The sequence below is a fragment of the Malus sylvestris genome, chromosome 13, assembly GCF_916048215.2.
Source record: "Malus sylvestris chromosome 13, drMalSylv7.2, whole genome shotgun sequence".
NCBI lineage: Eukaryota > Viridiplantae > Streptophyta > Magnoliopsida > Rosales > Rosaceae > Malus > Malus sylvestris.
The window spans coordinates 29,222,834-29,250,287 of record NC_062272.1 but is presented as its reverse complement, the minus strand read 5'-3'; the positions used below and the strand labels follow the sequence as shown (position 1 = coordinate 29,250,287).

At 36.9% G+C, this 27,454-nt stretch overlaps 1 protein-coding gene and 1 pseudogene across 2 annotated transcripts; one reads left to right on the top strand and one right to left on the bottom strand.

Annotated features, from left to right (window-relative positions):
* Positions 1–13,370: 13,370 nt before the first annotated feature.
* On the bottom strand, positions 13,371–15,985 carry LOC126594814 (uncharacterized). 2 transcript variants are annotated; one of them, XR_007613435.1, is made up of 4 exons: positions 15,435–15,985; positions 14,913–15,309; positions 13,960–14,808; positions 13,371–13,481 (listed from the first exon to the last, which is right to left on the bottom strand). XR_007613435.1 is itself a non-coding variant. In XM_050261067.1 (3 exons), the coding sequence occupies exons 1-3, from the start codon at positions 15,929–15,931 to the stop codon at positions 14,506–14,508; spliced, it is 1,197 nt and encodes a 398-aa protein (XP_050117024.1). In that variant the 5' UTR covers positions 15,932–15,985; the 3' UTR covers positions 13,371–14,505. The 2 variants fall into 2 exon arrangements, 1 of the variants encoding a protein (XP_050117024.1); XM_050261067.1 differs by having other exon boundaries at positions 13,371–14,808.
* Positions 15,986–21,062: 5,077 nt separating this feature from the next.
* LOC126594813 (protein IQ-DOMAIN 14-like) lies at positions 21,063–26,840 on the top strand (annotated as a pseudogene).
* Positions 26,841–27,454: the final 614 nt, after the last annotated feature.

The window sequence follows — 27,454 nt, the reverse complement described above, 5'->3', positions numbered from 1 at the left end:
TAACTGTCCACCTTCACCCTTCATAGCTAGGCAGACATACAGAACCTTTCTTCATTTCCGAGAATGCCTTCCCAAGGAAGCCTCTCGAGTCACTCAGTGTTTCTTATTCCTTGGGGTACCTCTGTAAACAAATGACACCAAAGCAAAAGTATCTCATATCATCAAGGTAGAAAGCAATAGTATCTCATATCATGCGTTCTCCCTGTCATTTCCTTTGTCCTTGTTCTTACCTACAAAGACAAGGATAAAGAAAACAATATGCCGGAACCTCCACTCAAACTCGGATGCCACATTTGCCTGGAGAACAGATAAGGCAAGTGAAAATGATACCTTGCAGCATGTGGAGACAACGTGCAGAAGAAACAAGCAGAGAAGAATGCAGCCTGCACAGTCAGCTCAGCAGAAGGAATCTGAGCTGAAGAACTCGAGAAGATGCTACATTCTGCTAGAATAATAGATAAGACAAGGGAAAATGATACATTGAAGCATGTGGAGACAAGCATAACAAAGCACGTGCCGATTCACCCGCTACTTCTTCAAAATCAAAAGTATCTCATATCATCAGGTTTGCAATCACTCTGGACGGTGAACTCGTTTTGACCCTCAAATTCTTGGGTCGACTTACTAGGCGTTGTGGGCTGCACGTGCCGATTCACCACCCTTGAATCAAATCCTTAAAGATCAAGTCACCAACCGGAAGAATAGCCCATCAATCTTGAAGATCATACCGTTGACCAAACTGCTCAGGTGTGAATTAGAAAGATTGAACAAAGCAACAAGTCGTCGCCTTCACCTCGTGCCCGCCTGCCATGTGTTCGAGTCAACCTTCAAGAATCAAGCCTCAACGGCCCTTGAAGAAGTTTCCAGCCAAATTCAAGATCAAGCCTCGACGGCCCTTGAGGAAATCACAAGTCCGATTCAAGATCAAGTGTCTACCACCCTTGAATCAAATCCAGTTCAAGAATAAACTATGGAAAGTCAACAATTGGAGGAAACCAGAAAATCCTCCAACCCAGTTCAAGAATAAGCTGTGGAAACTCAACAATTGGAGGAATCCAGAAAGTCATCCAATCCAATTCAAGATCAAAGCTGTGGAAAGTCAACAAGTGCAACAAAATACGTGCCGATTCATCCACTACCAAAGCCAAGGATCATCTACCACATGAAACTCCTTGTGGTCCAATTTCAACCTTCAAGATCAAGCCTCGACGGCCCTTGAAGAAATCTCAAGACCAATTCAAGATCAAGCCTCAACGGCCCTTGAAGAAATCTCCAGCCCAATTCAAGATCAAGCCTCGATGGCCCTTGGATTGACATCTACAGTAAGGGACTTCAAAACGCATCTCCTACACGTGACAAACACATGTATACGACGCGCCTTGAAGTGGGGGCATTTGTAGACATCGAAATTTCGGTAAATAAATGTTGACCGATAAATCAAAGTTTCAACGCTCATGTATTACATAAATTTTACACGTAGCGTGTGTCTACACAAAAAATTGAAATAAGTTGGAAAAGTCATCAAACAGGACACGTGTCAACACCTGGCAGAAACGACTTATTTCATCTGGAATATTATATTCAAAATTATGCCTTGGAAAATTCTATAAATAGAAGGCTAATTCATTCATTTAGAGGAGGAATTCATATTACACCTTGAAGCTCTGAAGCTCTGAAACTCCGAAGCTCTCAAGCAAACCCCGAAGGATCAAGAAAGCCCTTTTCGTTCTCCATCAAATCCTCCTTCAAGATCAAGCCCCGACGGCCCTTGAAGAAAGTGTTCTTCGTTCTTCGTTCTTCGTTCATCATTCTTCCAAGATCAAACCCCGACGGCCCCTTGGATCAACAATCATCCACCTTCAAGATCAAGCCCCGACGGCCCCTTGGATCAACAACATCAACAAATCCACACATCCAACCGTTCTTCAAGATCAAGCCCAAAAGCCCTTGGAGATCCGTTCATCACTGTTCTTCAAAGATCAAGCCCAAAAGCCCCTTTGAAGATCCGCTCAAATCCACCTTCAAGATCAAGTCCACGGCCCTTGAAGAACGTTCATCCTTAGATCAAGCCCAACGGCCATTTGGATCAATCGCACATCCACAAATCAACACCTTACGGAGATTGAATCAGATGATCAAATAGAAGAGAGATTGTAACCCAAAATCATCAAATACAAATATTTGTTTGTGCATGTTGTTCTTGTCTCTTTCGTTTCAGGAATTTTCTGTGTTCACAGGAACATGTACAGATCAAGTAACAAGACAAAACATTTCGACGGTTATAAACGAAAAATCACGATTTAACGGTAGTTTTAACTCTGATTTTGATGATTTTTTACAGATACACTCCTTATCCTTATATGAATACAATGAAATAATTCGATCGGCAATTTAAAGTATTTACACAAGTGGATACCACAAAAGCTTAAGTTATACTTGATGAAAATATAATAAAACTTTGAAATGTTAGTAAATCAATCGTTTTGATGGGAAACGCATTGTACAAAATTAATTTCAACGATCCAACCGTCAAACTTGTTTTTATATGCTTCAAGATCTCATACGCCAAAAATGGCAAAAAACGAACATGCAGAGATCAAGTAACAGGATAAAAAATTTCGACGGTTATAAACGAAAAATCACGATTTAACGGTAGTTTTAACTCCGATTTTGATGATTTTTTACAGATACACTCCTTGACCTTAAATGAATACAATGAATATATTCGATCGTCAATTTAAAGTATTTACACAAGTGGATACCACAAAAGCTTAAGTTATACTTAATGAAAATATAATTAAACTCTAAGTGTTAATTAATCAATCGTTTTGATGGGAAACGCATTGTATGAAATTAATTTCAACGATCCAACCGTCAAACGTGTTTTTATATGCTTCAAGATCTCATACGCCAAAAATGGCAAAAGACGAACATGCAGAGATTAAGTAACAAGACAAAAAATTTCGACGGTTATAAACAAAAAATCACGATTTAATGGTAGTTTTAACTCCGATTTTGATGATTTTTTACAGATACACTCCTTGACCCTATATGAATACAATGAACTAACTCGATCGTCAATTTAAAGTATTTACACAAGTGGATACCACAAAAGCTTAAGTTATACTTAATGAAAATATAATTGAACTCTAAGTGTTAATAAATCAATCGTTTTCATGGGAAACGCATTGTATGAAATTAATTTCAACGATCCAACCATCAAACTTGTTTTTATATGCTTCAAGATCTCATACGTCAAAAATGGCAAAAAACGAATATGCAAAGATCAAGTAACAGGACAAAACATTTTGACGGTTATAAACGAAAAATCACGATTTAACGGTAGTTTTAACTCCGATTTTGATGATTTTTTATAGATACACTCCTTGACCCTATATGAATACAATGAATATATTCGATCGTCAATTTAAAGTATTTACACAAGTGGATACCACAAAAGCTTAAGTTATACTTAATGAAAATATAATTAAACTCTAAGTGTTAATAAATCAATCGTTTTGATGGGAAACACACTGTATGAAATTAATTTCAACGATCCAACCGTCAAACTTGTTTTTATATGCTTCAAGATCTCATACCCCAAAAATGGCAAAAAACGAATATGCAAAGGTCAAGTAACAGGACAAAAAAATTTGACGGTTATAAACGAAAAATCACGATTTAACGGTAGTTTTAACTCCGATTTTTATGATTTTTTATAGATACACTCCTTGACCCTATATGAATACAATGAATATATTCGATCGTCAATTTAAAGTATTTACACAAGTGGATACCACAAAAGCTTAAGTTATACTTAATCAAAATATAATTAAACTCTAAGTGTTAATAAGTCAATCGTTTTGATGGGAAATGCATTGTACGAAATTAATTTCAACGATCCAACCGTCAAACTTGTTTTTATATGCTTCAAGATCTCATACGCCAAAAATGCCAAAAAACGAACATGCAGAGATCAAGTAACAAGACAAAAAATTTCGACGGTTATAAACGAACAATCACGATTTAACGGTAGTTTTAACTCCGATTTTGATGATTTTTTACAGATACGCTCCTTGACCTTAAATGAATACAATGAATATATTCGATCGTCAATTTAAAGTATTTACACAAGTGGATACCACAAAAGCTTAAGTTATACTTAATGAAAATATAATTAAACTCTAAGTGTTAATTAATCAATTGTTTTGATGGGAAACGCATTGTATGAAATTAATGTCAACGATCCAACCGTCAAACGTGTTTTTATATGCTTCAAGATCTCATACGCCAAAAATGGCAAAAGACGAACATGCAGAGATTAAGTAATGGGAAAAAAAAATTCAACGGTTATAAACAAAAAATCAAGATTTAACGGTAGTTTTAACTCCGATTTTGATGATTTTTTACAGATACACTCCTTGACCCTATATGAATACAATGAACTAACTCGATCGTCAATTTAAAGTATTTACACAAGTGGATACCACAAAAGCTTAAGTTATACTTAATGAAAATATAATTAAACTCTAAGTGTTAATAAATCAATCGTTTTGATGGGAAACGCATTGTTTGAAATTAATTTCAACGATCCAACCATCAAACTTGTTTTTATATGCTTCAAGATCTCATACGCCAAAAATGGCAAAAAACGAATATGCAAAGATCAAGTAACAGGACAAAAAAATTTGACGGTTATAAACGAAAAATCACGATTTAACGGTAGTTTTAACTCCGATTTTGATGATTTTTTATAGATACACTCCTTGACCCTATATGAATACAATGAATATATTCGATCGTCAATTGAAAGTATTTACACAAGTGGATACCACAAAAGCTCAAGTTATACTTAATGAAAATATAATTAAACTCTAAGTGTTAATAAATCAATCGTTTTGATGGGAAACGCATTGTATGAAATTAATTTCAAAGATCCAACCGTCAAACTTGTTTTTATATGCTTCAAGATCTCATACCCCAAAAATGGCAAAAAACGAATATGCAAAGATCAAGTAACAGGACAAAAACATTTGACGGTTATAAACGAAAAATCACGATTTAACGGTAGTTTTAACTCCGATTTTGATGATTTTTTGTAGATACACTCCTTGACCCTATATGAATACAATGAATATATTCGATCGTCAATTTAAAGTATTTACACAAGTGGATACCACAAAAGCTTAAGTTATACTTAATGAAAATATAATTAAACTCTAAGTGTTAATAAGTCAATCGTTTTGATGGGAAATGCATTGTACGAAATTAATTTCAATGACCCAACCGTCAAACTTGTTTTTATATGCTTCAAGATCTCATATGCCAAAAATTGCAAAAAACGAACATGCAGAGATCATGTAACAGGACAAAAAGTTGACGGTTATAAACGAAAAATCACGATTTAACGGTAGTTTTAACTCCGATTTTGATGCTTTTTTACAGATACACTCCATGACCCTATATGAATACAATGAATATATTCGATCGTCAATTTAAAGTATTTACACAGGTGGATACCATAAAAGCTTAAGTTATACTTAATGAAAATATAATTAAACTCTAAGTGTTAGTAAATCAATCGTTTTGATGGGAAACGCATTGTACAAAATTAATTTCAAAGATCTAACCGTCAAACTTGTTTTTATATGCTTCACGATCTCATACGCCAAAAATGGAAAAAAAACGAACATGTAGAGATCAAGTAACAAGACAAAACATTTTGACGGTTATAAACGAAAAATCACGATTTAACGGTAGTTTTAACTCCGATATTGATGATTTTTTATAGATACACTCCTTGCGCCTATATGAATACAATGAACTAATTCGATCGTCAATTTAAAGTATTTACACAAGTGGATACCACAAAAGCTTAAGTTATACTTAATGAAAATATAATTAAACTCTAAGTTTTAGTAAATCAATCGTTTTGATGGGAAACGCATTGTACAAAATTAATTTCAACGATCCAACCGTCAAACTTGTTTTTATATGCTTCAAGATCTCATACGCCAAAAATGGTAAAAAACGAACATGCAAAGATCAAGTAACAAAACAAAACATTTCGACGGTTATAAACGAAAAATCACTATTTAACGATAGTTTTAACTCCAATTTTGATGATTTTTTGCAGATACACTCCATGACCCTATATGAATACAATGAACTAACTCGATCGTCAATATAAAGTATTTACACAAGTGGATACCACAATATCTTAAGTTTTACTTAATGAAAATATATTTAAACTCTTAAGTGTTAGTAAATCCATCGTTTTGATAGGACACGCATTGTACGAAAATAGTTTCAACGATCCAACCGTTAAACGTGTTTTTATATGCTTCAAGATCTCATACCCCAAAAATGGCAAAAAACGAACATGTAGAGAACAAGTAACAAGACAAAACATTTCGACGGTTATAAACGAAAAATCACGATTTAACGGTAGTTTTAACTCCGATTTTGATGATTTTTTATAGATACACTCCTTGTGCCTATATGAATACAATGAACTAATTCGATCGTCAATTTAAAGTATTTACACAAGTGGATACCACAAAAGCTTAAGTTATACTTAATGAAAATATAATTAAACTCTAAGTGTTAGTAAATCAATCGTTTTGATGGGAAATGCATTGGGCGAAATTAATTTCAACGATTGAACCGACAAACTTGTTTTTATATGCTTCAAGATCTCATACGCCAAAAATGGCAAAAAACAAACATGCAGAGATTAAGTAACGGGACAAAATATTTTGACGGTTACAAACATTAAATCACGATTTAACGATAGTTTGAACTCCGATTTTGATGATTTTTTTTTTTGACAAAAATATTTTTGATTTAAATTTTAATAAATATTGTAATGAAATTCTAAACTGAAGGAATTATTTTGAGAAAACATGTTCATTTGAGCAACATCATATAGCATGCAATTAACAATTAAAGGCGGAATCATGCTTGTATGCACTCAAAAACAAAACATTACCATGAAATTCAAAGCCTAGTAGATTGGTGAACCAATAATCAACTCAAAACAAAGTGAGTTGAAATTAATACCTTTGTAGATTCCTCTTTGCATAAGCAAAGGCTAATCACCCAAAGAGATAGGGCCTTCATTCCTTGCTTCTTAGATCCATGGATTTGGATGGAAGAATAGGTTCTCCAAGTTCCCAAAATTGAGAACCTCTAAGTCTCTTCACCAAGGTTAGATTGTAGAAGAAATGAGTGACCTTGGAGTAGTAGGATTGCTAGATGTACCCTCCAAGGTGTTGGCCTTTTTAGAGAGAAAATGGAGAGACAATTCTCACCAATTTTCCCCAAAAATAAACCCTTTTATCACTTAATGATTATTTAGTTATAAAGTCATTTATATAGTCACTTCTTTAAGTGACCTAAATAACCAAAACCCTAATTCATCACACTATGGCGGGCCATTTAGGGGATTTTGGGCTTTAATGAATCTTCATTCATTAAATTGTCATACAACTTAAGTTAATGGGCTTGACGTTCGAAGCCCATTGGGCCTTAAGGTCCAAAACTATCCCGAAGTCTTTAACGAACTTATTCGTTTGATTAATTAACATATTAATTAATCCTTGCCATAAATAAATGATTAAACCATTTAATCATTCTTACTCATTTCCGTTTAATCTTCAATCTCCACCTTTTATGGTGTGCGATCCATTAGGTTCCTTTTAGCGAGGTAGTGGGCGATTAAAACCATTTTACATCGATTGTGAATTGAAACTATTTTCAATTCTCCCTTTAGTGATTACACACGTTTAGGGCTTCCACAAACCATGGTTGACGCCTAGCAGCATGTCATGATTACCCAAGCTAATCAGAAGAGGATAGAGAACCTATTCAGTTCGGGATTACAAATGCAATACGGTCCTTCTCTAATCTAATACTCTTGACCACATTGTTTGGTATGATAGTTTATTTGTTCATGTCTACTATCCAATGTGAATCGTTTGCTTATATGATTTCCTTGAATGTGATTTGGAACACATTCCACAATCTCATTCATACTCTGGCCAGAGATTCCAAATCATATCATAGAGTATTCTCCCTCAACTGTTTGAAGGTTAGAGATCCCTTGTTGCGCATTCACTTGTCTCCATGACTAAGTGGCTTAACCCCAACGATGCCGTGACACCCCGAGGGGGTGAATTAGACATAATCAAAGATTAAGGACTTAACCACAAGACAACTGTGATGCCTCAGGTCAAATGACTACTTTGCATTATCCCAACCATGAGTTCTCATGTGACATGGAATATAAGAACTCTTCGTTGATCACGTTCAGTGAACTCATTCTCTATTGAGCACCTACGTACTTGTCTTGATGTCACACACACCAATGACTCGAGACTAATCACTCTCCCTGAGAGAAGACATAGTACGTACTGATCTTAACGGACTGTCAACGCCCAATTGACAATCCTATGATCAGGAACGTTTAGGATGTGTCTACGAAAGAATGGTCTCATGAATCTAACTTCATTAGATTACATTCTCCCAATCACATATTCCTTGGACTTTATCGTTTAAGCATATAACATTTATATGAGACGGCTCAAACAATAATTTGTGCCCTTTATATGTAAAACTAGATTAGTTTAACATGTGAAATGTCCGTAAAGTATCATCACATGATTGGCTTTAGGGCACATTTCCAACATAAACAATAAATAATAAACCCCAAAAGTATTAATCAATATATACTATGTTGATTGATACCCACCAAAAGTATTCATCAATTTTGAAGGACCAACCAAAAGTATTCATCAAAAGTATTCATCAATATTGCAACGATGAGAGTGGTTCATTAAAATAAACAGGAAGACAAACTCCAGACAAGTCCTTCCCAATATTATCTTTCATAATCGACCACAAGCCAATATGCTTCTCTTTCTCCTTGGGTTCTGGCAAATCATCCCTCTTTTTCACATATGGTTATTTAATTGTCTTGATCTCCTCAACTCCATGCAATCGATCAGAAAAGAAAGAATCTCTTTCAAATATACAACAGGAAGCACTTCTTAGAGCATCTGAAGACAAAATAATTCATATCAAATTATGTATCTTTACTTAAACCAAAAGAAAGATTCTCTATCGTATACCATTTCCCAAGCCTTCTCATATGTGAAAACAATGAGTTCAACAAAATACTAAGATAATGGAAAGATAACTGACCACTAAATCTCCCATTCCCCTGTCCGTATGACTCACGCTCCTTTGTTTCATCCACTACTGTAGTTTCCAGCTCTATTTTTTCTGTCTGCAAAAGGAAATTTAGATAGGGATTTACTTTCCGACTAGCAAGATTTCGACCACCCCTTAGTGATTAAATGCACATGTATAAAGAAGAAACTTAGTGATTAAATGCATGGAAATACCTCTAATTGCCTCAATGACTCCAACAACATCACATGTTTACGCTGAAGACCCTTCATCTGATTTTGAAGCTCTGACACTTCTAAGAGCATAATTGACTCGCAGTCTTTGATTACCGGCTCACCAATTCCCTCCTGTGCTAATCTTAGTCTTAGCTTCTCTATCGAAACAACTATATCTTCCGAAGGTACCAAATCATTGCTCGTAAACACTCTAGGGAAAAGATCTTTAGCACCGAGCAGTGCCTCAATCCATGTAGCTCGATCCTCTTTGGTCACACACCTCAAGTGAAGAGTTTTAGTTCCTGTGAATATGGACAGCCGTTTATCATCTGATTTGTTGGTACGAATTAAAGAGACCTGTAAACCAGATTTTGAATCGCTAAACTTCTTCATATATACTATTGATGAGATGCTAATAAACAGATTTTGAATTGCTCCCAGAGAAAGGCTAGAGAAAGATGCCTAAATGCAATCAACAAGACTTCAAGGGATCAATCATGGCAACGAGACAACAACAAGAAAGCATCAAAATTTACGTGATTAAAAACCATTGGACCAAAAGTTAAAAAAAAATAAAAAAGGGAAAATTTGAAACAAAAGTAACACCACCAATATATAAATAATCAAATTAGTGCAGAAAAGTTAAACCAAACAGATCGTAATCGAAGACGAACAGAAAGGCCAGGAATACCTACGTTTTCAATGCTTAAGGTTGACTAGTAGAGACAATCTTGTTTGAGAAAACAGGTGAACTAAGCAGCCTAAAACACGACAGATCAAAGTAACTAATGTTTTTTGCAAGTTGTGTCACTTTTTTGCTGTTCTTCTACATGTAATTGAATTCTAGAATCCAGCTTTACATATAATCAACTAAAACCCAAAGCAAAAAAGAAGAGGCCATAATCCCTTTTGATCATTGAGCTGAAATCACTGGACGATTAATCAACTTGAGAATCCAAAAACACAACAACCCAAGAGGAAAAACCATTCAAAGAAGGAAACCCCACAAACAAAACAAGGAATAGATAGAGGGAAGTTGAGTGCATACCAGCAAGATGTGAGAGGTGGGTCTTGGTGGGTTTTCTTTTCTCTGTGAGCTTTGGAAGCAGAGCGTCAATGGAGAAACAGAAATGTTATATGTGAAAAGGAGCCAATATTATCCTTCATAATCGACCACAAGCCAATATCGTCAAGATTAGTCCCACATTTGAGCGGCTTAAAATAGAAATGTTATATTGCCAGAATTTTAGGAAGTGTAAGTGTGGGAGTCTAAATACTGTGAAGCTACTATATTTACCTTTTCAATGGCCACTTCAATACGTTTTAACAGGTCCCTTGCACTGGTTTTCTGTGAACCACGCAAAATGCAGATACCAAAATTTAAAATCTGCTCAACATCATCCCGAGAATCAAGAGATTCGCAAGCAAGTAAAAGCCTTGTGACATATGAAACCAAATTTGTTTTTTCATCACAGCCCCGACAATAGTATTCAGAATCCAAGCCAATGCTTGATGCGAAATATATAAGCACACAAATTAAACCCTCTTTTTATCAAATGTAGTAAAGTATGTAAGTAGGGATCGTTCTAGGCCGGGGATTAGGAGGGATTGCTAAATCACTTGGAAACTGACTTGAAAACGTAAAAACAAAGTTTAAAACACTAAACTAGACTCAAAGAATGCAAAACTATACTTTAAAATACTAAGATAAACAAAAAGATTCAAAATAGCAACCAAAGACTCAAAACTGCCTTAAAAACACTTTCTGGGCAGTTTTGGGACTCTAACACAAACTTGGACGAATTTTGGTTTTCTAATGAACTAAAACACTTAAAAACATAATCTAAGACAAGTTCTAATTAATATGACTCAAAGAAATAAGATGGGGTTGATTTTGGACGAAAATAATTAAATTAAGATAAGAACAAAGTAAACAGATTCTTAGACAAATTTGGGTGAATCAAAACACTTAAAACACACAAACTAAAGTGATTACTAACTAATCTAACACTTTGAAATAAATGGGAGATTGGTTCTTGACGAATTTAAAAACAAAACAAACTTTGTAAAACAAAACAGATTGTAAATGAATTTGAATGAAACTTATGGATGGAAGGCTAGCTAGGAGGTTCTTCTCCACACATGTCACACTTGCATACAAAACGATTTCCAGTTGCTTTTCGATAAACTATGAATACTCAACGCCCCAAATTAACCGTGAATTGCACTAATTAACCCTCAGTTTTTCCACAAGTTATTGGGTTGGATGATTGCATACGACAACCCAAACCATTCCCTACAAGTTCCCTACATGAATTGCATAATAGAGATACAAGCAAGAATCATTAAGTTCTATGAAAAACATAAGCATTGACAAGGCACTCGTTACTATGATTTGCATGAAACTTATGCCAAGAATTTACTTAACATGATTATGACTAGCAACCTTCACTACTTGTGAATATAAGTTCATAACGATTAGGTGAAAGTCCCTTATATTCTAGCGTCAAATTCATGCATGAAAATTAAGCGTGCACCCTCAACCAACATACACAAATCAGTTTTTATAGGAACGGATAAGTAAATTGAATTCACAACTTATGAATCACAACTGGATGTAATCAAATCATATTGCAAGCATGAACATAGTTTCGAATCACCCCCTAACTAAGAGTGGTTTAGTTCCTCATACTCACAAAGCAAAGATGCATAAATTTAGACATTAAAAACAAAGATAGAAAACACCTAGAAACGCTCCAACACTCCCAAGGCTTGGGCTTAGGCACGGCACCAGGTTTCTTCTTCTTTCTCCTTCCTTGCAAGCTGCGGCACTAGAGGTTTTGGACAGGTTTTGGGTGGTTTTTATGGTGTAGAATGGATGGGGAATGATATGGAAATGTTTAGGGTTGATGGGTGGTATGGCTAGGGGTGATTTTTGGCTGAATTTGGAGAGAATGGTGGTGGAAAACTCACGGCAAGGAGCAAGGATAAAATCTGTTCTTGTTGATGAATATGGGAGGTGGTATTTATAGGCTTGAGAGAGGACCACTCCATTTCCTTTGCATGTGCAGCTTGTGTGGGTGTGAGTTGTCATGTTTCCCCTTTACATCTACACACACATGCTTCATCATTTCAATCACCAAACACCCACATTTTCTGCCCATGCCATGTGCTCCATGTGTATGCTTTCTTTGCCATGTGTTTGCTGCCATGTTCTTTGCTTTGCCATTACACTTGCACACACACATGTTTTTTTGCATCATTTCAACCACAAAACACACACATTTTCTGCCATGTTTTCCTTTACATTTACACACACATGCTTCATCATTTCAACCACCAAACACCCACAATTTCTGCCCATGCCGTGTGCTCCCATGTGTGTGCTGCAACATTCTTTTCTTTGCCATGTGTTTGCTGCAACAAGGGGTTTATTTAAAGGGATAAAGGAAATAAAACCCTAGGTTAACTAGGTAAAAAGAAATTAAGTCTAAAGCTTCTACAATTTAGGGAAAGAAATCAGAAATTTAAAGGAAATAAGCTAAAAGGTGTGGCAAGGCTTTAAAGTAGATTAGGAAAGTGTTTAAATGCAAGATTTAGGAAAGAATGACTCTTCCTTGCACGACAAGGAAGAGTAATGGCAAGGGTGGAGCACATGGCTGGTTGCTTATTTTTGAACACTTCGTTCTTTATTTGTCTTGAATCCAATTCTTCACATCATCATTCAATCCTATGCTCATTTGATCTTCAATTTCGTCCATCTTCTTACCTCCAAGCATATGCAATCCATTTGATGCACAAAAACTGCTCCAAACGACTCCAAAATGCACATGTATGCATACTTTGTCCTTAAAACCTGAAAACACATAAAAGTGACTTTAAACACTAAAATAACTAAAGAAACACAACGTAAACGTACGAGAACAAGCCAATTAAGTCGCATAAAAATGCTCCTATCAATGCTTACTCCTACAGTGCCAGCCATGTAACATCGCAGGGCACAATCAATGTGGGCAGCATGCTCACATATGCTACCATCATGCATCAATGCTTCGCATCGAATGTAATCATAACCTGCACAGGATGAGTTTACAGACTTGCAACAAAGAATGCAACAACAATCACGGCAGAACTTAGTCTATGTGGACATCTACACCTGATCCAAATGAAGTGAATCCAAAATGAACATGTCAATTCATAATAAAAGCAAATGATTACATGCTAAAACAAAATGCAGCTTCAAAACCGAATGAGCATAAATACTAACATATCTGCATAAATATGACCTGATCCAAATGAAGTGAACAAACATAAGTAAATACATAGAACTCTGAATAATTTAGTCTATGTGGACATCTACACCTGATCCAAATGAAGTGAATCCAAAATGAACAAGTCAATTCATAATAAAAGCAAATGATTACATGCTAAAACAAAATGCAACTTCAAAACCGAATGAGCATAAATACTATCATATCTGCATAAATATAACCTATAACGAGTATAAATAACTTGTACTTCGTTGTTCAGATTGGTAAAAAATGGAAAATACCTTCAAACGATCACGATCATATTCTTCCCGTGCCTTTTTTAGTTTGACTTTGCCTCTCCTCAGCCCCCTGGTTGTTTCCTTTACAAGTTTATATTAATCCTCATCTGAACTACAGTAATAACTCTCGCTATCCTCACTACTATCATTTTCGGATTTCCATTCGTCCTCATCTTCGTTTGCCTCTTTCGGTGCATTGTATCGCGGCAGATCACCAAGGTCAATTGATATTTCGAATTCGGGAACTCTAGCTACTTCAAATGGTTCTTGGACAACATTAGTATCCCATAGTGTTTCTTCACCAATTTCTATCAAAGATGAAAACTGTTGGTCAGCGATGTTGTTGTTGTTGTCATCATGATCTAGTTCCGGAATATCATATAGCCCTCTTCGATCAATCTTCTGAACAACTTTCCAACCATTGCCAGCTTTAGGATCGTCTAGATAGAATATTTGTTTCGCCATAGTTTCCAAAATGTATGGGTCTTCATCGTACCAACATTTGGTAGTGTTTACTGATAGTAAACCATGGTCTCGCTTAACACTTGTTCAGTTATGTGGGTTTGTATCAAACCAAAGACACTTAAACAGTATCACTTGACATTTGTCTTTGTAAAGCAATTGTATTACACTAGTTAGTTTGCCATAAAAATCAATGTCTTCACTATCGCCAGCACCCGGGACATGGACACCACTATTTTGAGTACATAACTTGTCATCACGTGTTGCCCCCAAGAAATTGATCCCGTTGACATGACAACTTGAGAACCATTCAACGTGAAGCGGTCCTCTCGCCAAGTTATATAATTCTTCATCGAAAGATGGTGAATTCAATTCTTTCAATTTGTTCATCTAATATAACATATACAAAAAGTTAACATGCTAGTGTAACTAAATTTAAAGACGGCCATGAACAATTTGGAAAAAATGCTCAATTCAAAACACATACAACTTACATGTTTGTGAAACCACGAAGGAAACAATTCACGGTGCTTCTTGGCATATAAATGTGAAGGATGTTCCCGCTTTATCAACTGTTCATGTTGTTCAAGGTATGGCAAAGCCTCGTCACAATTGTTGAGTATGAACCAATGCGCTACCTCCATGTCCTTTTTAGTAAACGATTCACCTTTTACAGGATCGCCGAATGGTCGCGCAATTTGGGCAAAAACATACAGTTTCTCTTTTCTGACACCACTGTCATTATTGCGTTGAGGGCGATTGAAAGCTGTCTCAACATCTTGAAGATACATTACACAAAAAGTAAGTGACTCATATGCGACCCATGCTTCCACAAGTGATCCTTCGGGCTTTGCCTTATTTCGGACAGACTTTTTCAACTCACCAAGATATCTGGACAAATAAAAGGTATGATACAAATTATTCAAAGAGTTCGTTGATCATGAATCTGTTATATATATATATATATATATAATATATTCATATATATATATATATATATATGCTTAATGAAGTACCTTTCTATTGGATACATCCATCGACAATTGACTGGTCCTGCAAGCAATGCCTCGTATGGCAAGTGAATCATCACGTGAATCATACTTGTAAAGAAAGCTGGAGGATATATCTGTTCGAACTTGCATAAGACGTTCACAATGTCGTCCTGCAATTGTTTAACATCCGACTTCCGCAAACACCTTGCAGTTAACTGTGAAAAAAATCTCGATAACAACACTATTGGTTTCACCACATCAAGAGGCAATAAGTGTCGAATACTAACCGGTAGAAGGCATTGGAGTATCACATGATAGTCATGACTCTTCATGTTTGAAAATTTACACCCACTTACGTTCATGCAATGCGAGATATTGGAAGCATACCCATCTGGAAACTTTATAGAAGAAATAAAGTTGAAAAACTCTTTCTTCCCATTCGGCTTAACTGTTAAAAAAGGATGGCCTTTCTTCAATGTACCACCAACTTTCTTCATCCACAAGGATGATCTAATGCCCATTCGTTCCAAATCGAGGCGAGCTTCGATCGTGTCCTTTGTTTTTCCTTCAATGTCTAGAATTGTCCCGACCAAAAGTATCAAACACATTTTTCTCAATATGCATAACATCGAGATTGTGTCTCAATTTTAACTTTGACCAGTACGGGAGATCAAATAACTTACTCTTGTGCGTCCAATTCAGATGTGTAGTTGGTCTGGGCTTACTGACCCCTTTGCCAAAATGACCAAATTCCAAACGATTTAACTGATCCAAAATCTCATCTCCGGACCATTCTCTTGGTCTTGGTTGAGTCTCTTTTGTGCTGTGGAAAGCTTTATCGTTGTGACGCCACTCGTTGTCCTAAGGGAGCCATCTACGATGACGAAGATAACAAACTTTTCTCGCATGCCAAGACGATGTTACGTTCTCCTTGCATATTAGACATGCCAAATAACCTTTAGTCATCCACCCAGAAACCATTGCATACGTGGGAAAATCGTTTACTGTCCACATCACTGCTGCTCGCATGGTAAACATATGCCCAGTAGATTTATCGTATGTATGAACACCGTTTTCCCATAAATCTTTTAGCTCATCAACTAATGGTCGCAAATAAACATCAATGGACTTTCTTGGATCTTTGGTAATTAATACAATCAACATCATGTATTCTTTTTTCATGCACTTCCAAGGTGGCAGATTATAAGGAAACACAACTACCGGCCAAATGCTGTGGGTTTGGTTTAGAACCCCGAATGGATTAAATCCGTCGGTGGCAAGTCCCAATCTTATGTTTCGCGGGTTAGCTGCAAAATCAGGGTACATCCGATCGAATTCTTTCCATGCCTCTCCGTCTGCAGGATGCCTCATCACATCATCAGTTACCCGTCTTTCTTTATGCCATCTCATATCGGTTGCCGTATGCATCGACATGTACAATCGCTGCAACCTAGGCTTTAATGGAAGATAACACATTACTTTTTGTGGAATCTTGGTCTTTCTATTCTGCGATATCATTTTAAACCTCAACTCATTGCATACAGGGCATTTATCCAACTGTATGTTCTCCTTATAGAACAATATACAATTATTTACACATGCGTGAATTTTTTCATACCCCAATCCGAGACCCTTCAACACTTTTTGGGCACTTTTATGATCTTCAGGTAAACAATTGTCCTTTGGAAGCATCCTCTTGATAACTCCCAAAAAGTAATCAAAACACTTGTTTGACAAACGAAACTTGATCTTGCCATGCATCAACTCCACAATTGCCGTGAGCACCGAAAAGTTCTCGCAACCCGGATATAATTCTTGCTTGGCATTTTTCAATAGTTTTTCATAGTTTTTGAATGCCTCACTGTCCATGGTTGGACGACTGTCATCTCCCCCTTCCTTATTGGTGTTGGTCTAGGCGTATGGATAAACGTCATTTAGAATATCCATAACTTGTTTATTAGGATCCACATTAGATTCAACAGTCTCCACTCATGTTATGTATGAAGATGAAGGTTGGTCTAATCGTTCTCCATGATGATACCAAGTAGTATAGGTCTCCATCATCCCATTTCTTACTAAATGAAATCGAACATTTTCGAATGTCTCCCTCATTGAGTTGTTACACCTCCTACACGGACATCGGATATGAGTTGAACCTAGGTTGTGTCTAGTTGCGAATTCAATGAACTCATCTATTCCATCCAAGTACTCAACAACACATCTATTATGATTCTGTATCCACCGTCTGTCAATTTTGTCTCCAATCCCAATAAAAGAACAAGAATTACAACAACTTCAACTATTGTGTTGTCACCTTATTCCTCCGGTAAGGGCCTTATCCCATTCAGGAATGCACAGTTATGTGCCGTAATTTACGATTCCAATGGATGAAATTTCGACGCGGGCAAATTTCGACAGCATCTCCTTACAGTTCTTCAAGTGCACGCCGTAGATACATAATATCCACAGTGTACTCGAAGAACATCAGGAAATGTTACCAAAATTTCCACTATAGAAACCTAATCCGTGAACCGCAAACTACAACACATAACTATGAATTCCCAAACTGTCCAAAAAATGGGACAATTCAAGAATTAATTAGACCGCAATCATGCTTTTGCATCCATGCACGAAATCCAACTAATTCTCAAACGGGAAACTAAGCTTTTCTTGAAAAAAGTGTACGAAGTTAAGTAGTATTAACTTCGTACAACACAAAATAATTTTGTACGTGATGTACAAAAATATGTGCATACAAATAAATTAAATCACAATAACTAGTGAAACTAAATAAAATAGATACAAAATATTAATACTTCTAAACTATAATGTTGATGGCCTTAGTTTTTATTTGTTTATACTAATTATCATAGAATATACATATTCTAGTTAGTTACACTCGAGTAATTTTGGTGGTGAGATAAATGTATTGTTAGAATATGAACACAAGTGTACGCGTATTTTGGCTAGATATTGGTTTTAAAAAATCTTATTGAAAGATGATTTGGTTGTCTTCAAGTTTACAAAGGATTGAGACTAAAAATAAATCCTGAATTACTTACTTGTATTAAAATTGGAAGACGATATTAATTTTCCACAAGGATTTAATAGGAGAATTGTAGCCATCGTTTATCTAAATAGGTATGGCATATGCTCACAAAAATCAACCCCCTCATTATTGAACTAAAACATGTTGTCTTAGCATTGAGAATTTAATAGTGATGATAAGATTAGCTTTGAAGTTCATGGCTTTTGTAGGTTTTCTATATAATTCTTAATTACCTGCGGTGCATTGGATTTACCCTTAATTCAACCGTATAGCACAAATTAAGGAAATTTCAAGGGGAAACCAACATTTCTTACAATTTCTTCTATGTAAATATATAAGTTAACCCATATGCAAAATTAATAAAGATTACTAAAGGGCATAGCAAGTAGGCAAAGGTACCTAATAGGTAAAATTAATAAGGATTACTTCAAAATTCAATCTCACAAAACTCAAACCATTACCAAAAAAGGGCATAGCAAGTAGGCAAAGGTACATATACAAAAATCCCATATGCAACATGAAGAAAATACCTTCAAATTCGTTCTTCAATGATAATTGTATACAAAAATCCTGTACAAAACAAATTTAGTAGTTTTAGTTTGAATTCTCAATTCAAAGTTACATATACAAAATCAAATCACTTACCGGATAGAAAAAGGTTGAGGAAGGGGGAGAATTGGAGAATGTTTTGAAGAGAGATGGGGGAGGGAGGTAGCTGCTGCAACTAGTTTGCAGTTTCTACCTCCCAAACTGATTAAGTGAAGTAAGAAAAGGTCGTTGACTTTGCGCGACGCCACATACGTCACGCAAAACAGCTTTGCGTGACGCATGTTCACCTATGTCACGCAATGCTATTTTGCGTGACGTATGTTGCATCGCGTAAAACCGTTTTGCGTGACGTAAGTGAACATGCGTCATGCAAAGCTGTTTTGCGTGACGTATGTGACCTTGCGTTGCGCAAAGTCAACGAAAAAAGCGGTAAAGCTATCTATATTTGGCGCCAAAATCTTGCGGGACACACAAAACTACGCGACGACAAGTTGCGCGACGTCGGTCTCCGTTGCGCAAAACAATTTTGCGTGACGTAAGTGAACTTACGTCGCGCAAAACACTTTTGCGTGACGTCGGTCTTCGTCGCGCAAAGACCGTTTGCGCGACATTTTGTGTTTAACGTCGCGCAAACATACTTTGCGCGATGAATTTGGTTGCGTCGCGCAAAGTGTTTTTTCTACTAGTGATACTTCCAATAAACTATTCATTTCATATTTCAAGGTTAGAAGTTGTAAAACATTCATGAATACTGATTTTGGGTTTTAATGTTTTCAATAGGTGTAAAGATAAATTTACGTATTGAATTGAGTTTATGAGGGTAGTTTAGAGAGTGAATTTGGGTTTAAAGAGATATTGATAGCTTAATAAAAAACAATATGGATGTAGAGAGTAAGTTAGGTGTAGAAAGAGGTTATATGGGATCAAATAAAATTTCCTATTGGAAATGCCCATCATTCTAGATTCATTGAACCTGCGATCTGGAAGCAAATATGGGGCATGAACACTCTCCCTAAGATCAAGTTTTTCTTCTGGCGAATTGTTAATAATTGTCTTCCAACTATGGAGGCCCCATTCCATTTCTCTCTCCGTGCCAATCCCCTTTACCCCATGTGCATGCAATTCCCAGAATTAGCTGGACGCATCCTTTTTTATGTCCCTGGACCTATGCTGTCTGCTTTGCTCCAGATTAAACTATCGCATTGATCGTCAAGCTGTTGCTTGCTGTTTCTAAGGTCATCGACGGAAACAGTGCTGCTTTGAATAGGGTATTAACTTTGGCTCTCTTTATCTACTGAGAAATTTGGAAAATCGGTCATTGTAGTTTTTACAACTTGGTACCTTCCCCCTATAGAACTTTGAGGCTAGCATCCGTGGCCTCTGACTAGTTCATCGGTGCCTCTACTGCCCACTTTCCGCCTCCCTCCCCCCCCGGGATCTCGTCCTCCTACCTTGTGGTCTCCCCCTCCATCCAATTTTGTCAAAGTTAACTGTGATGGCTCCTGGACTAAATCATATCGGCACATGGGGCTCGGGGTGGTTATTAGGGATACATCTGGCTGGCTCCTGGTGGATCAGGGTGGAAGGGGAACTGCTACTACCCCCTTGAAGCTGAGGCGCGTACTGCTCTCCTTGCTATGGAAACTACATCGAAAATAACCTTTCACAACTAATTCAAAATATCAACGAAGGAACAAAACAGGCTACTTTGACTATTTTTCCCATTATAATCCAAATTTGTAATATCCGCCATCGTTTCCAGTTTCTTAATTGGAGTTGGATCACCCGCCAAGCGAACTCTATAGCTAACTGGGTTGCATCGCATTGTAAAAGAGGGGATGTGTCCGGACGTCTGGGTTCCCAGACCCCCATCCGTTCTCGTTCATATTTTGTCCATCGACGGTCTTCACTGTCCTCACTAGGAAGCTGCTCGGGCTTTGGGTTTTCGTTTGAGTACGGCGACTAAAGCTACGCTTGAAGTCTCGATCACTTGTGCTCTCTAAGCCTAAAGCCTGTTTTCCTTTGTTTTCCCTGAAGTTTCCTCCGTCTCTAATGAAATCTTAATTCGACCCAAAAGAAGAAAAAAAAGAAAAAAGAATGAAGATGCTCTAATAGTTTTCCCATTCAAGTAAAGTTAGTTGAAGTTAGCCATATTGTGTGAGAAAGTGGCCAACCTCTCTCTCTCTTTCTCTCTCTTCATCATCATGGCCATCAGACGCACAATGACACACAGACACAAAAAAAAAAAAAAAGGAAAGAAAAGGCTTATACATCCCGCAAAAGGCAAAAGATGGGAAAGAAGAAAAGTAAAATTCATTCATTCATACCAGCAAGAACCAGATTCAAAGTTGTACAGAGAGAGAGAGAGAATAATAATTCCATAAACAACCACCAAAACATCATTTTAGTACTATTATATGTAAAAATAAATAAATAAAAAACAAAGAAAAGCCTTTTGATGTGGAAAAGAAACAAAGGAGAGGGAGGCTGAGAGACTTCTCTCTTCTTGCTGCTTCCTCTCTCTCTCTCTCTCCCTCTCTCTCTCTGTGTGTGTCTGTCTGTCCTTTTAGTTGTAGCAGCAGCAGCTGCTTTTTAAAGGGATCCGGCCGAGTGCTGTCTTTGGAAGCTTGGTTAGTCGTCTTGGAGGAGGAGGAGAGGAGGATATATAACGTACAGATTCCTTACTCGAATCATCATCTTACTCTATCTGTCGCTCCATCTAATTATCTTTATTTTAATAACTTTTGGGTTTATTTAATATGTTTTATGTCTTGGAGGAGGAGATGCATATAAATGGTTCTGAGTTTTAATGAATTTAATTTAATTATAAGAAAATGAAATTAAAAAAGAAAAGAGTATTACTGGCTGTGACTTGTTATGTGATTCTCCTGTGAATTCTTTCTTCTTGGGATCCCTCCCTCCCTCCCTCCCTCCCTCTTGATTTCATGTTTGTAGGAGTGAGAAGATTGTTTGTTGTTTGGTTTGTCTGTTTTTTCTTAATTTATTATTAAGGAAATTAAATAAGGAACGATGATGATGTCCTTAATTTCTCTTTCAAGGGTGTTTGTATTTGTGTTCAACTATACAATTAATTCACAATTCTACTTAATTACATAGAGGTTATGTACTCAAATATATAGTAGAGCAGCGTAGAAGCACCGAGTTGGAGTTTTGAATGAATCCATAAACTATTGCAAAATGTAACTTTCTCAAAGGCTCTTTCATATTCCTTTCAGGCAGGAACGCTAATGCTAGGAGCATGGGAAAGAAAAGGAGTTGGTTTTCCGCCATAAGGAGGGTTTTCGCGCTGCATTCCAAGGACAAGGCAGCCAATGTAAGAGAATATGGCCTATTTCCTTTTCCAGTGGATTTTTTCTGGATTTATATCACAACTTGTTTGAATGTCTCAAATAAGTAGACAATCCAAAGGTTGACCTTTTGGTAATTGTGGATCGATACGGGCTACATTTTACAAATTTTCTAACTTGTATATAAGTCAATTCTCCAGATGTCTCAGACACGAGTCAGCTGCTGGCTGTAATGAATGTTCTTGTAGTATTTGTACTAGCGACAACTGTATAGCTGGTTTCTTAGTATGTACAATATGATTGTTTCGCTTGGTTAGCGATAATACAATCATAAATTCATAATAGAGTTAGTATGTTCAGTTCAGTTCAGTTTATTCTATGTCTGCAACAAAAGAACGTTCAACTCAATTAGAGTGGTATACATTTTATTTCTACTTCTCAAGTGCATGGTCAGTTTTTTTCTGGTTTTTGAGCGCAGAGGTAAAAAAACATGCAAAATATTCGCTAACTCAAACTAAATCTCATTGTTAATCATATTTCAGGGTTCAGAGAAGAAAAACACAAATGAAAAGTATAAGGGGCTTGGGAAACTAAAGCATGGAGAGACCAATTCGTTCATTCCGCTGTTCAGAGAACCAAGCAGCATTGAGAAAATTTTTGGGGATTTTGAAAGGGAGCAACAAAGAGAAACTTTTAGGCCTCCTACACCTGATGAGCAACCAAGGACCCCGCCTTTTGTGCCTCCTAGAGTTTCTTCTCCGAGGCTTGCCTCACCAAGGGCTCCTTCTCCACGGGCTCCTTCCCCAAGAGCTCCTTCCCCAAGAGTGCCTCCTCCAAGAGCTCCTCCTCCAAGAGATCCATCTCCTAGCATCATTCATCAACATAAGGAGATTAGCTACAGACGTGAACCAACTATAAGGAACCACCATGCCTCAGCTACTAAAATTCAGGCAGCCTATAGAGGTTATACGGTAAGCTTATACTTTTCACCCGTTAGTACTCAAGGGTGGGGGGTTGTGACGTGTAATGTGAGAACTGGACTATAACAGGGTAGAGTTCAATATAGGAAAACCTAATTCCTGTATTCAGTTCATCTAATTGAACGCTTTCTAGTGGTTCTGTTCTTCCTGTGGCCGCATAAGACAATGCATAGGTCCGCCCTGTCAAAATAAATAACTCATAATCGGACATCGAGTTTGGAGAACGTTTTAGGTAAAAGGTACTAGATTAACCAATTTTCCCAAAATGTAGCCGTCAGAATAATATAACGTGATATCTAGAATCTTGTGTTTTGTGTCCTGGCTGTATATCATAAAGTCGCAAATTTTATGTGCATAATTAGTTTTTAGAAGCACAGCAGCAGTTCAAAAGTAAATGGTGTGCAAAGGCTCTGACTAGCAACCAGAGAAGAATTTGTTTTTTTCTACTTTACACGTTGAAGATTTATTTATAAGGTACATTCTGTCCCAGATCATGCTGCATCCTTCTCGGGAAGGTTTTGGTACCATGCGGAGTTGTCTCGGGCAATCACTTGATATGATTACATCTGGATCTGGATCAAGTCTAGGTTTTGATAACTACAGGTTATGAACTTCCTCTGACCCTGTAATGAACTTTGTCTACTTTTTATACAGGCAAGAAGAAGCTTTAGAGCTCTAAAAGGTCTAGTGAGGCTTCAAGGAGTAGTAAGAGGCCAGAACGTGAAGCGTCAGACGATGAATGCCATGAAATACATGCAACTCTTGGTACGGGTTCAGTCTCAAATTCAGTCACGTAGGATTCAGACATTAGAAAACCAAGCAAGACATCAAGTTCAATACAAGAATGACAGAGAAATGGAAAGCACCTTCACTAAATGGAAATTGAGCCAGCCAGTAAGTCTCCATTCATCGGTTTTTTATTCTATTCCTATCTGTTTCAGTTGGTTCCAAACGTTTAAGCTGATAGCTACGCTAGGGGCCCCTAAAACTTATATAAGGTTAATCACTAACGTTACACTCGCACATCCACACACTAACACTTCTTCATTTGTAGGTTAATATGGTAAAAAACTTGGGGCAAACGTGGACCTTGCGCATGTAGACCCACACAATTACGACAAACTAACGTGAAAAAGAAGATTACTTCTTCTGCTAAAAAAATGATAAGTAAACTGTAAACATATAAAAACTCCGCTACAATGTCTGTAATTTGGTTAAGCATAATATATGTATAAAACAAAGTAGTGCTAACAATTTCAATGATTGTGCTCTAGTCTGAGACGGCCAATAACGAGGAATGGGATGATAGCTTGCTAACTAAGGAGGAAGTAGAGGCAAGGTTGCAGAAAAAGGTTGAGGCAGTCATGAAAAGAGAAAGAGCAATGGCTTACGCATACTCCAACCAGGTATTCTTTCTGCACTAGTAACCCAACTGAGCTTCAGTTGGCTTTCGAGCCTTATTCCACCTGCATTCACTTTTCTGTTCAGATAGCAAAAAAGAACAATCTTCTCTTTTATGTTATAGTTTCATACCCTATAAAACTCCTACGACGCACTATTAACAATGGCATAGATAGTAATTCAGTAATGCTGTGACAATATTGGAAAACATTGTTTGAACTTTAACATTTGTATATGCAAATTTTAAGAGTATTTGATTATTTTGTTGAATTGTTTGTACATGAATTGCCAATAGAGAGTATTGTTTATTGGACAATATATCTTCTTCAATGATGAGTGACCATTTCACCGTACAAACGTCCTAATCATAACCATTTGTTCTTTTTATCAGTAACTAAAGATTATCTCTAGAAAAAATCATTTATGCGTGCCGAACAGTTTGATGGCTATGGTAACAAGTAATATCATCATGATGGACTACTAATTTGTTGAATTCATAAGGATGACCGAACATCTTATAATTAAATGAATTTTTAAGGGATGAACGGCTCTAATTATATGACATTTGTAGAGTAAAATGATATTGCATCGTTATTGAAGGAGGAATGGCTCCTTACATGATTGTATTACTAGTTTTCTTTTCAATGCATGGGTTACATAACAGTGGTAAGGTGCACCCACCATTAACTATATCATCATCACTTCCCTAGTGGCCAAGGTTTAACCCACTAATAATATCTTAAGCTTGAAGGTGTTTTATGGGTCAGGTCAGTTGCACAAAGTAGTGTGCCTGCCTCCATTGACCTGGAATTCGATTCCCTTTCCCATATATTAGAGCAGCTTAGCATATCGTTTTGTAAAAGAACAACGAAAAAACAAAATAACATAGTGGCTTAAGGGGTTAATTGTTTTCCTTGATGCAGTCTTTAATGCAATCAATACTTATTTTATTTCTTGACGATGCTTCTTGCCTCCATTGACCTCGAATTCGATTCCCTTTCCTGTAGATTAGAGTAGCTTAGAATATCGTTTTGTAAAAGAACAAAAAAACGAAAGAACAAAAGAACATAGTGGCTTAAGGGGTTAATTGTTTTCCTTGATGCAGTACTCAATGCAATTGATAGTTATCATATTTCTTGACGATGTTTTGTATTTTTGTGTACCAAAAACAGCTGTGGAAAGCTACTCCAAAATCAGGTCAAACACCTATAGCTGATATCCGGTCTGGACAATTTCGGTGGTGGTGGAACTGGTTGGAACGTCAGCTCCCTCCGGTAGACCCTCCTGCAGGAACCAATGCGTTGAAAACTTTTCAGTTTACTCCTCCAAGACTAGATTCAGAGCGAAAGCCAAGCCCCGTGCCCCAGTCAAGCAATCAAAAGCCACATCCTTTTCCATTTGATAACAATCTTGACACACCAAAATCGTCAAGGTCAACCATTAATCTCACAACAATAAAACCAGCACGAACCCCGCCTTTGATTAATACGAGTAGGACTCCACAAGCAAACAGGTTTGGGATATCGAAGTACGCAAGAACACCTGGTGGTGGAGCTGAATCCCCTTTTGGTTTTCCACTGAAGGATGATGACAGCCTCACAAGCTGCCCCCCATTTTCAGTTCCAAACTACATGGCTCCAACGGCGTCAGCCAAAGCGAAGGCACGAGCTAGTAGCAATCCTAGGGAGAGATCTGTGGGGACACCAAGTAGTGAGTCCAAGAGAAGGCTTTCCTTCCCTTTGGCACAAGGCATTGGGTCTTTCAAGTGGAACAAAGCATCTTTTTTCTCTAATAACAAGGATTCCAGCTCTGAAAGGAATTTAGACAAGAACCAGTCTTTGCAATCTCTAGGAAATTCGAGCATAGATTCCACGGTTTCGATGCTGCAGGAGTTGGAAGGAAGCCATTTAACCGATTTGTGTGATTCATTTCCGTTTATTTTTTCCAACTTTTCTTGTACTTGCCATTCATTGTGGTGTTGAGTTTGTTATGAGTGTACGGTAATAGACTTGAGAGTTGCAAAACACTGATGTAAAATGATAAAAAGAAAGGAAATAATATGTGTGTCATGTGCGTGTATTATATATCTGTATAATCATGGTTTGGATTATTGGATGTAGCATGATTTGAATTTTGAAAAGTTTCATAGACAGTTTTATTCTACTTTGCATATCTTCGAAAATTCTTATGACTCTTTTTCAATGTACATAACAGGTGCACAACGTCGCTCGCTCGCCCAGTATACAGTTCTCAGTTGGTTTTGCAAATAAGCAAATATGAAGAATTAACCTTTGCATTTCAGCTCGCGAAGTCAACAATTTAACTTTGTCAAATTCACCTTCATCAGCTTGTCCGGGGGAGGAGGAAATGTGGGCGAATGTCGGGGTGGCACTTCGTACCAATTTGAAATAACTCGCAAACACAAATCGTTTCAACTTAAGTCTAAGAGCTTTTCTATTTAAACTCCATATTCTGTCAGATTTCACTCCACAAAGGCACTTTAAAGTCCAATTTTATCCTTAGTAATACCAACACACCCCACAAGAACTTGAGTGGAATTAATCAGTGGTTGAATGATAGTTAGGTTGAGTTCTGGATAGATAAGGTAAGATTTCGAGGATTCGGATGATTTTTTACAAGGTTCGGAAAATTTGAAGGATCGAAACTTGTGGCTGATTGAATAAGAAATGGATTGAAAGGATAAAGGAATTTAGATTCAGAGTCCTAGTACATGTGAGACACCGCCAAGATAGGGGT

Excerpts from the sequence above, each read along its gene's own strand:
- LOC126594814 (XM_050261067.1), bottom strand. The coding sequence starts at position 15,931 with ATGGGCATTAGATCATCCTTGTGGATGAAGAAAGTTGGTGGTACATTG. Across the intron at positions 15,310-15,434 it reads TGGATGTATCCAATAGAAAG|ATATCTTGGTGAGTTGAAAA; the intron begins GTACTTCATTAA and ends TTATTTGTCCAG. Across the intron at positions 14,809-14,912 it reads CTTCGTGGTTTCACAAACAT|ATGAACAAATTGAAAGAATT; the intron begins GTAAGTTGTATG and ends ATGTTATATTAG.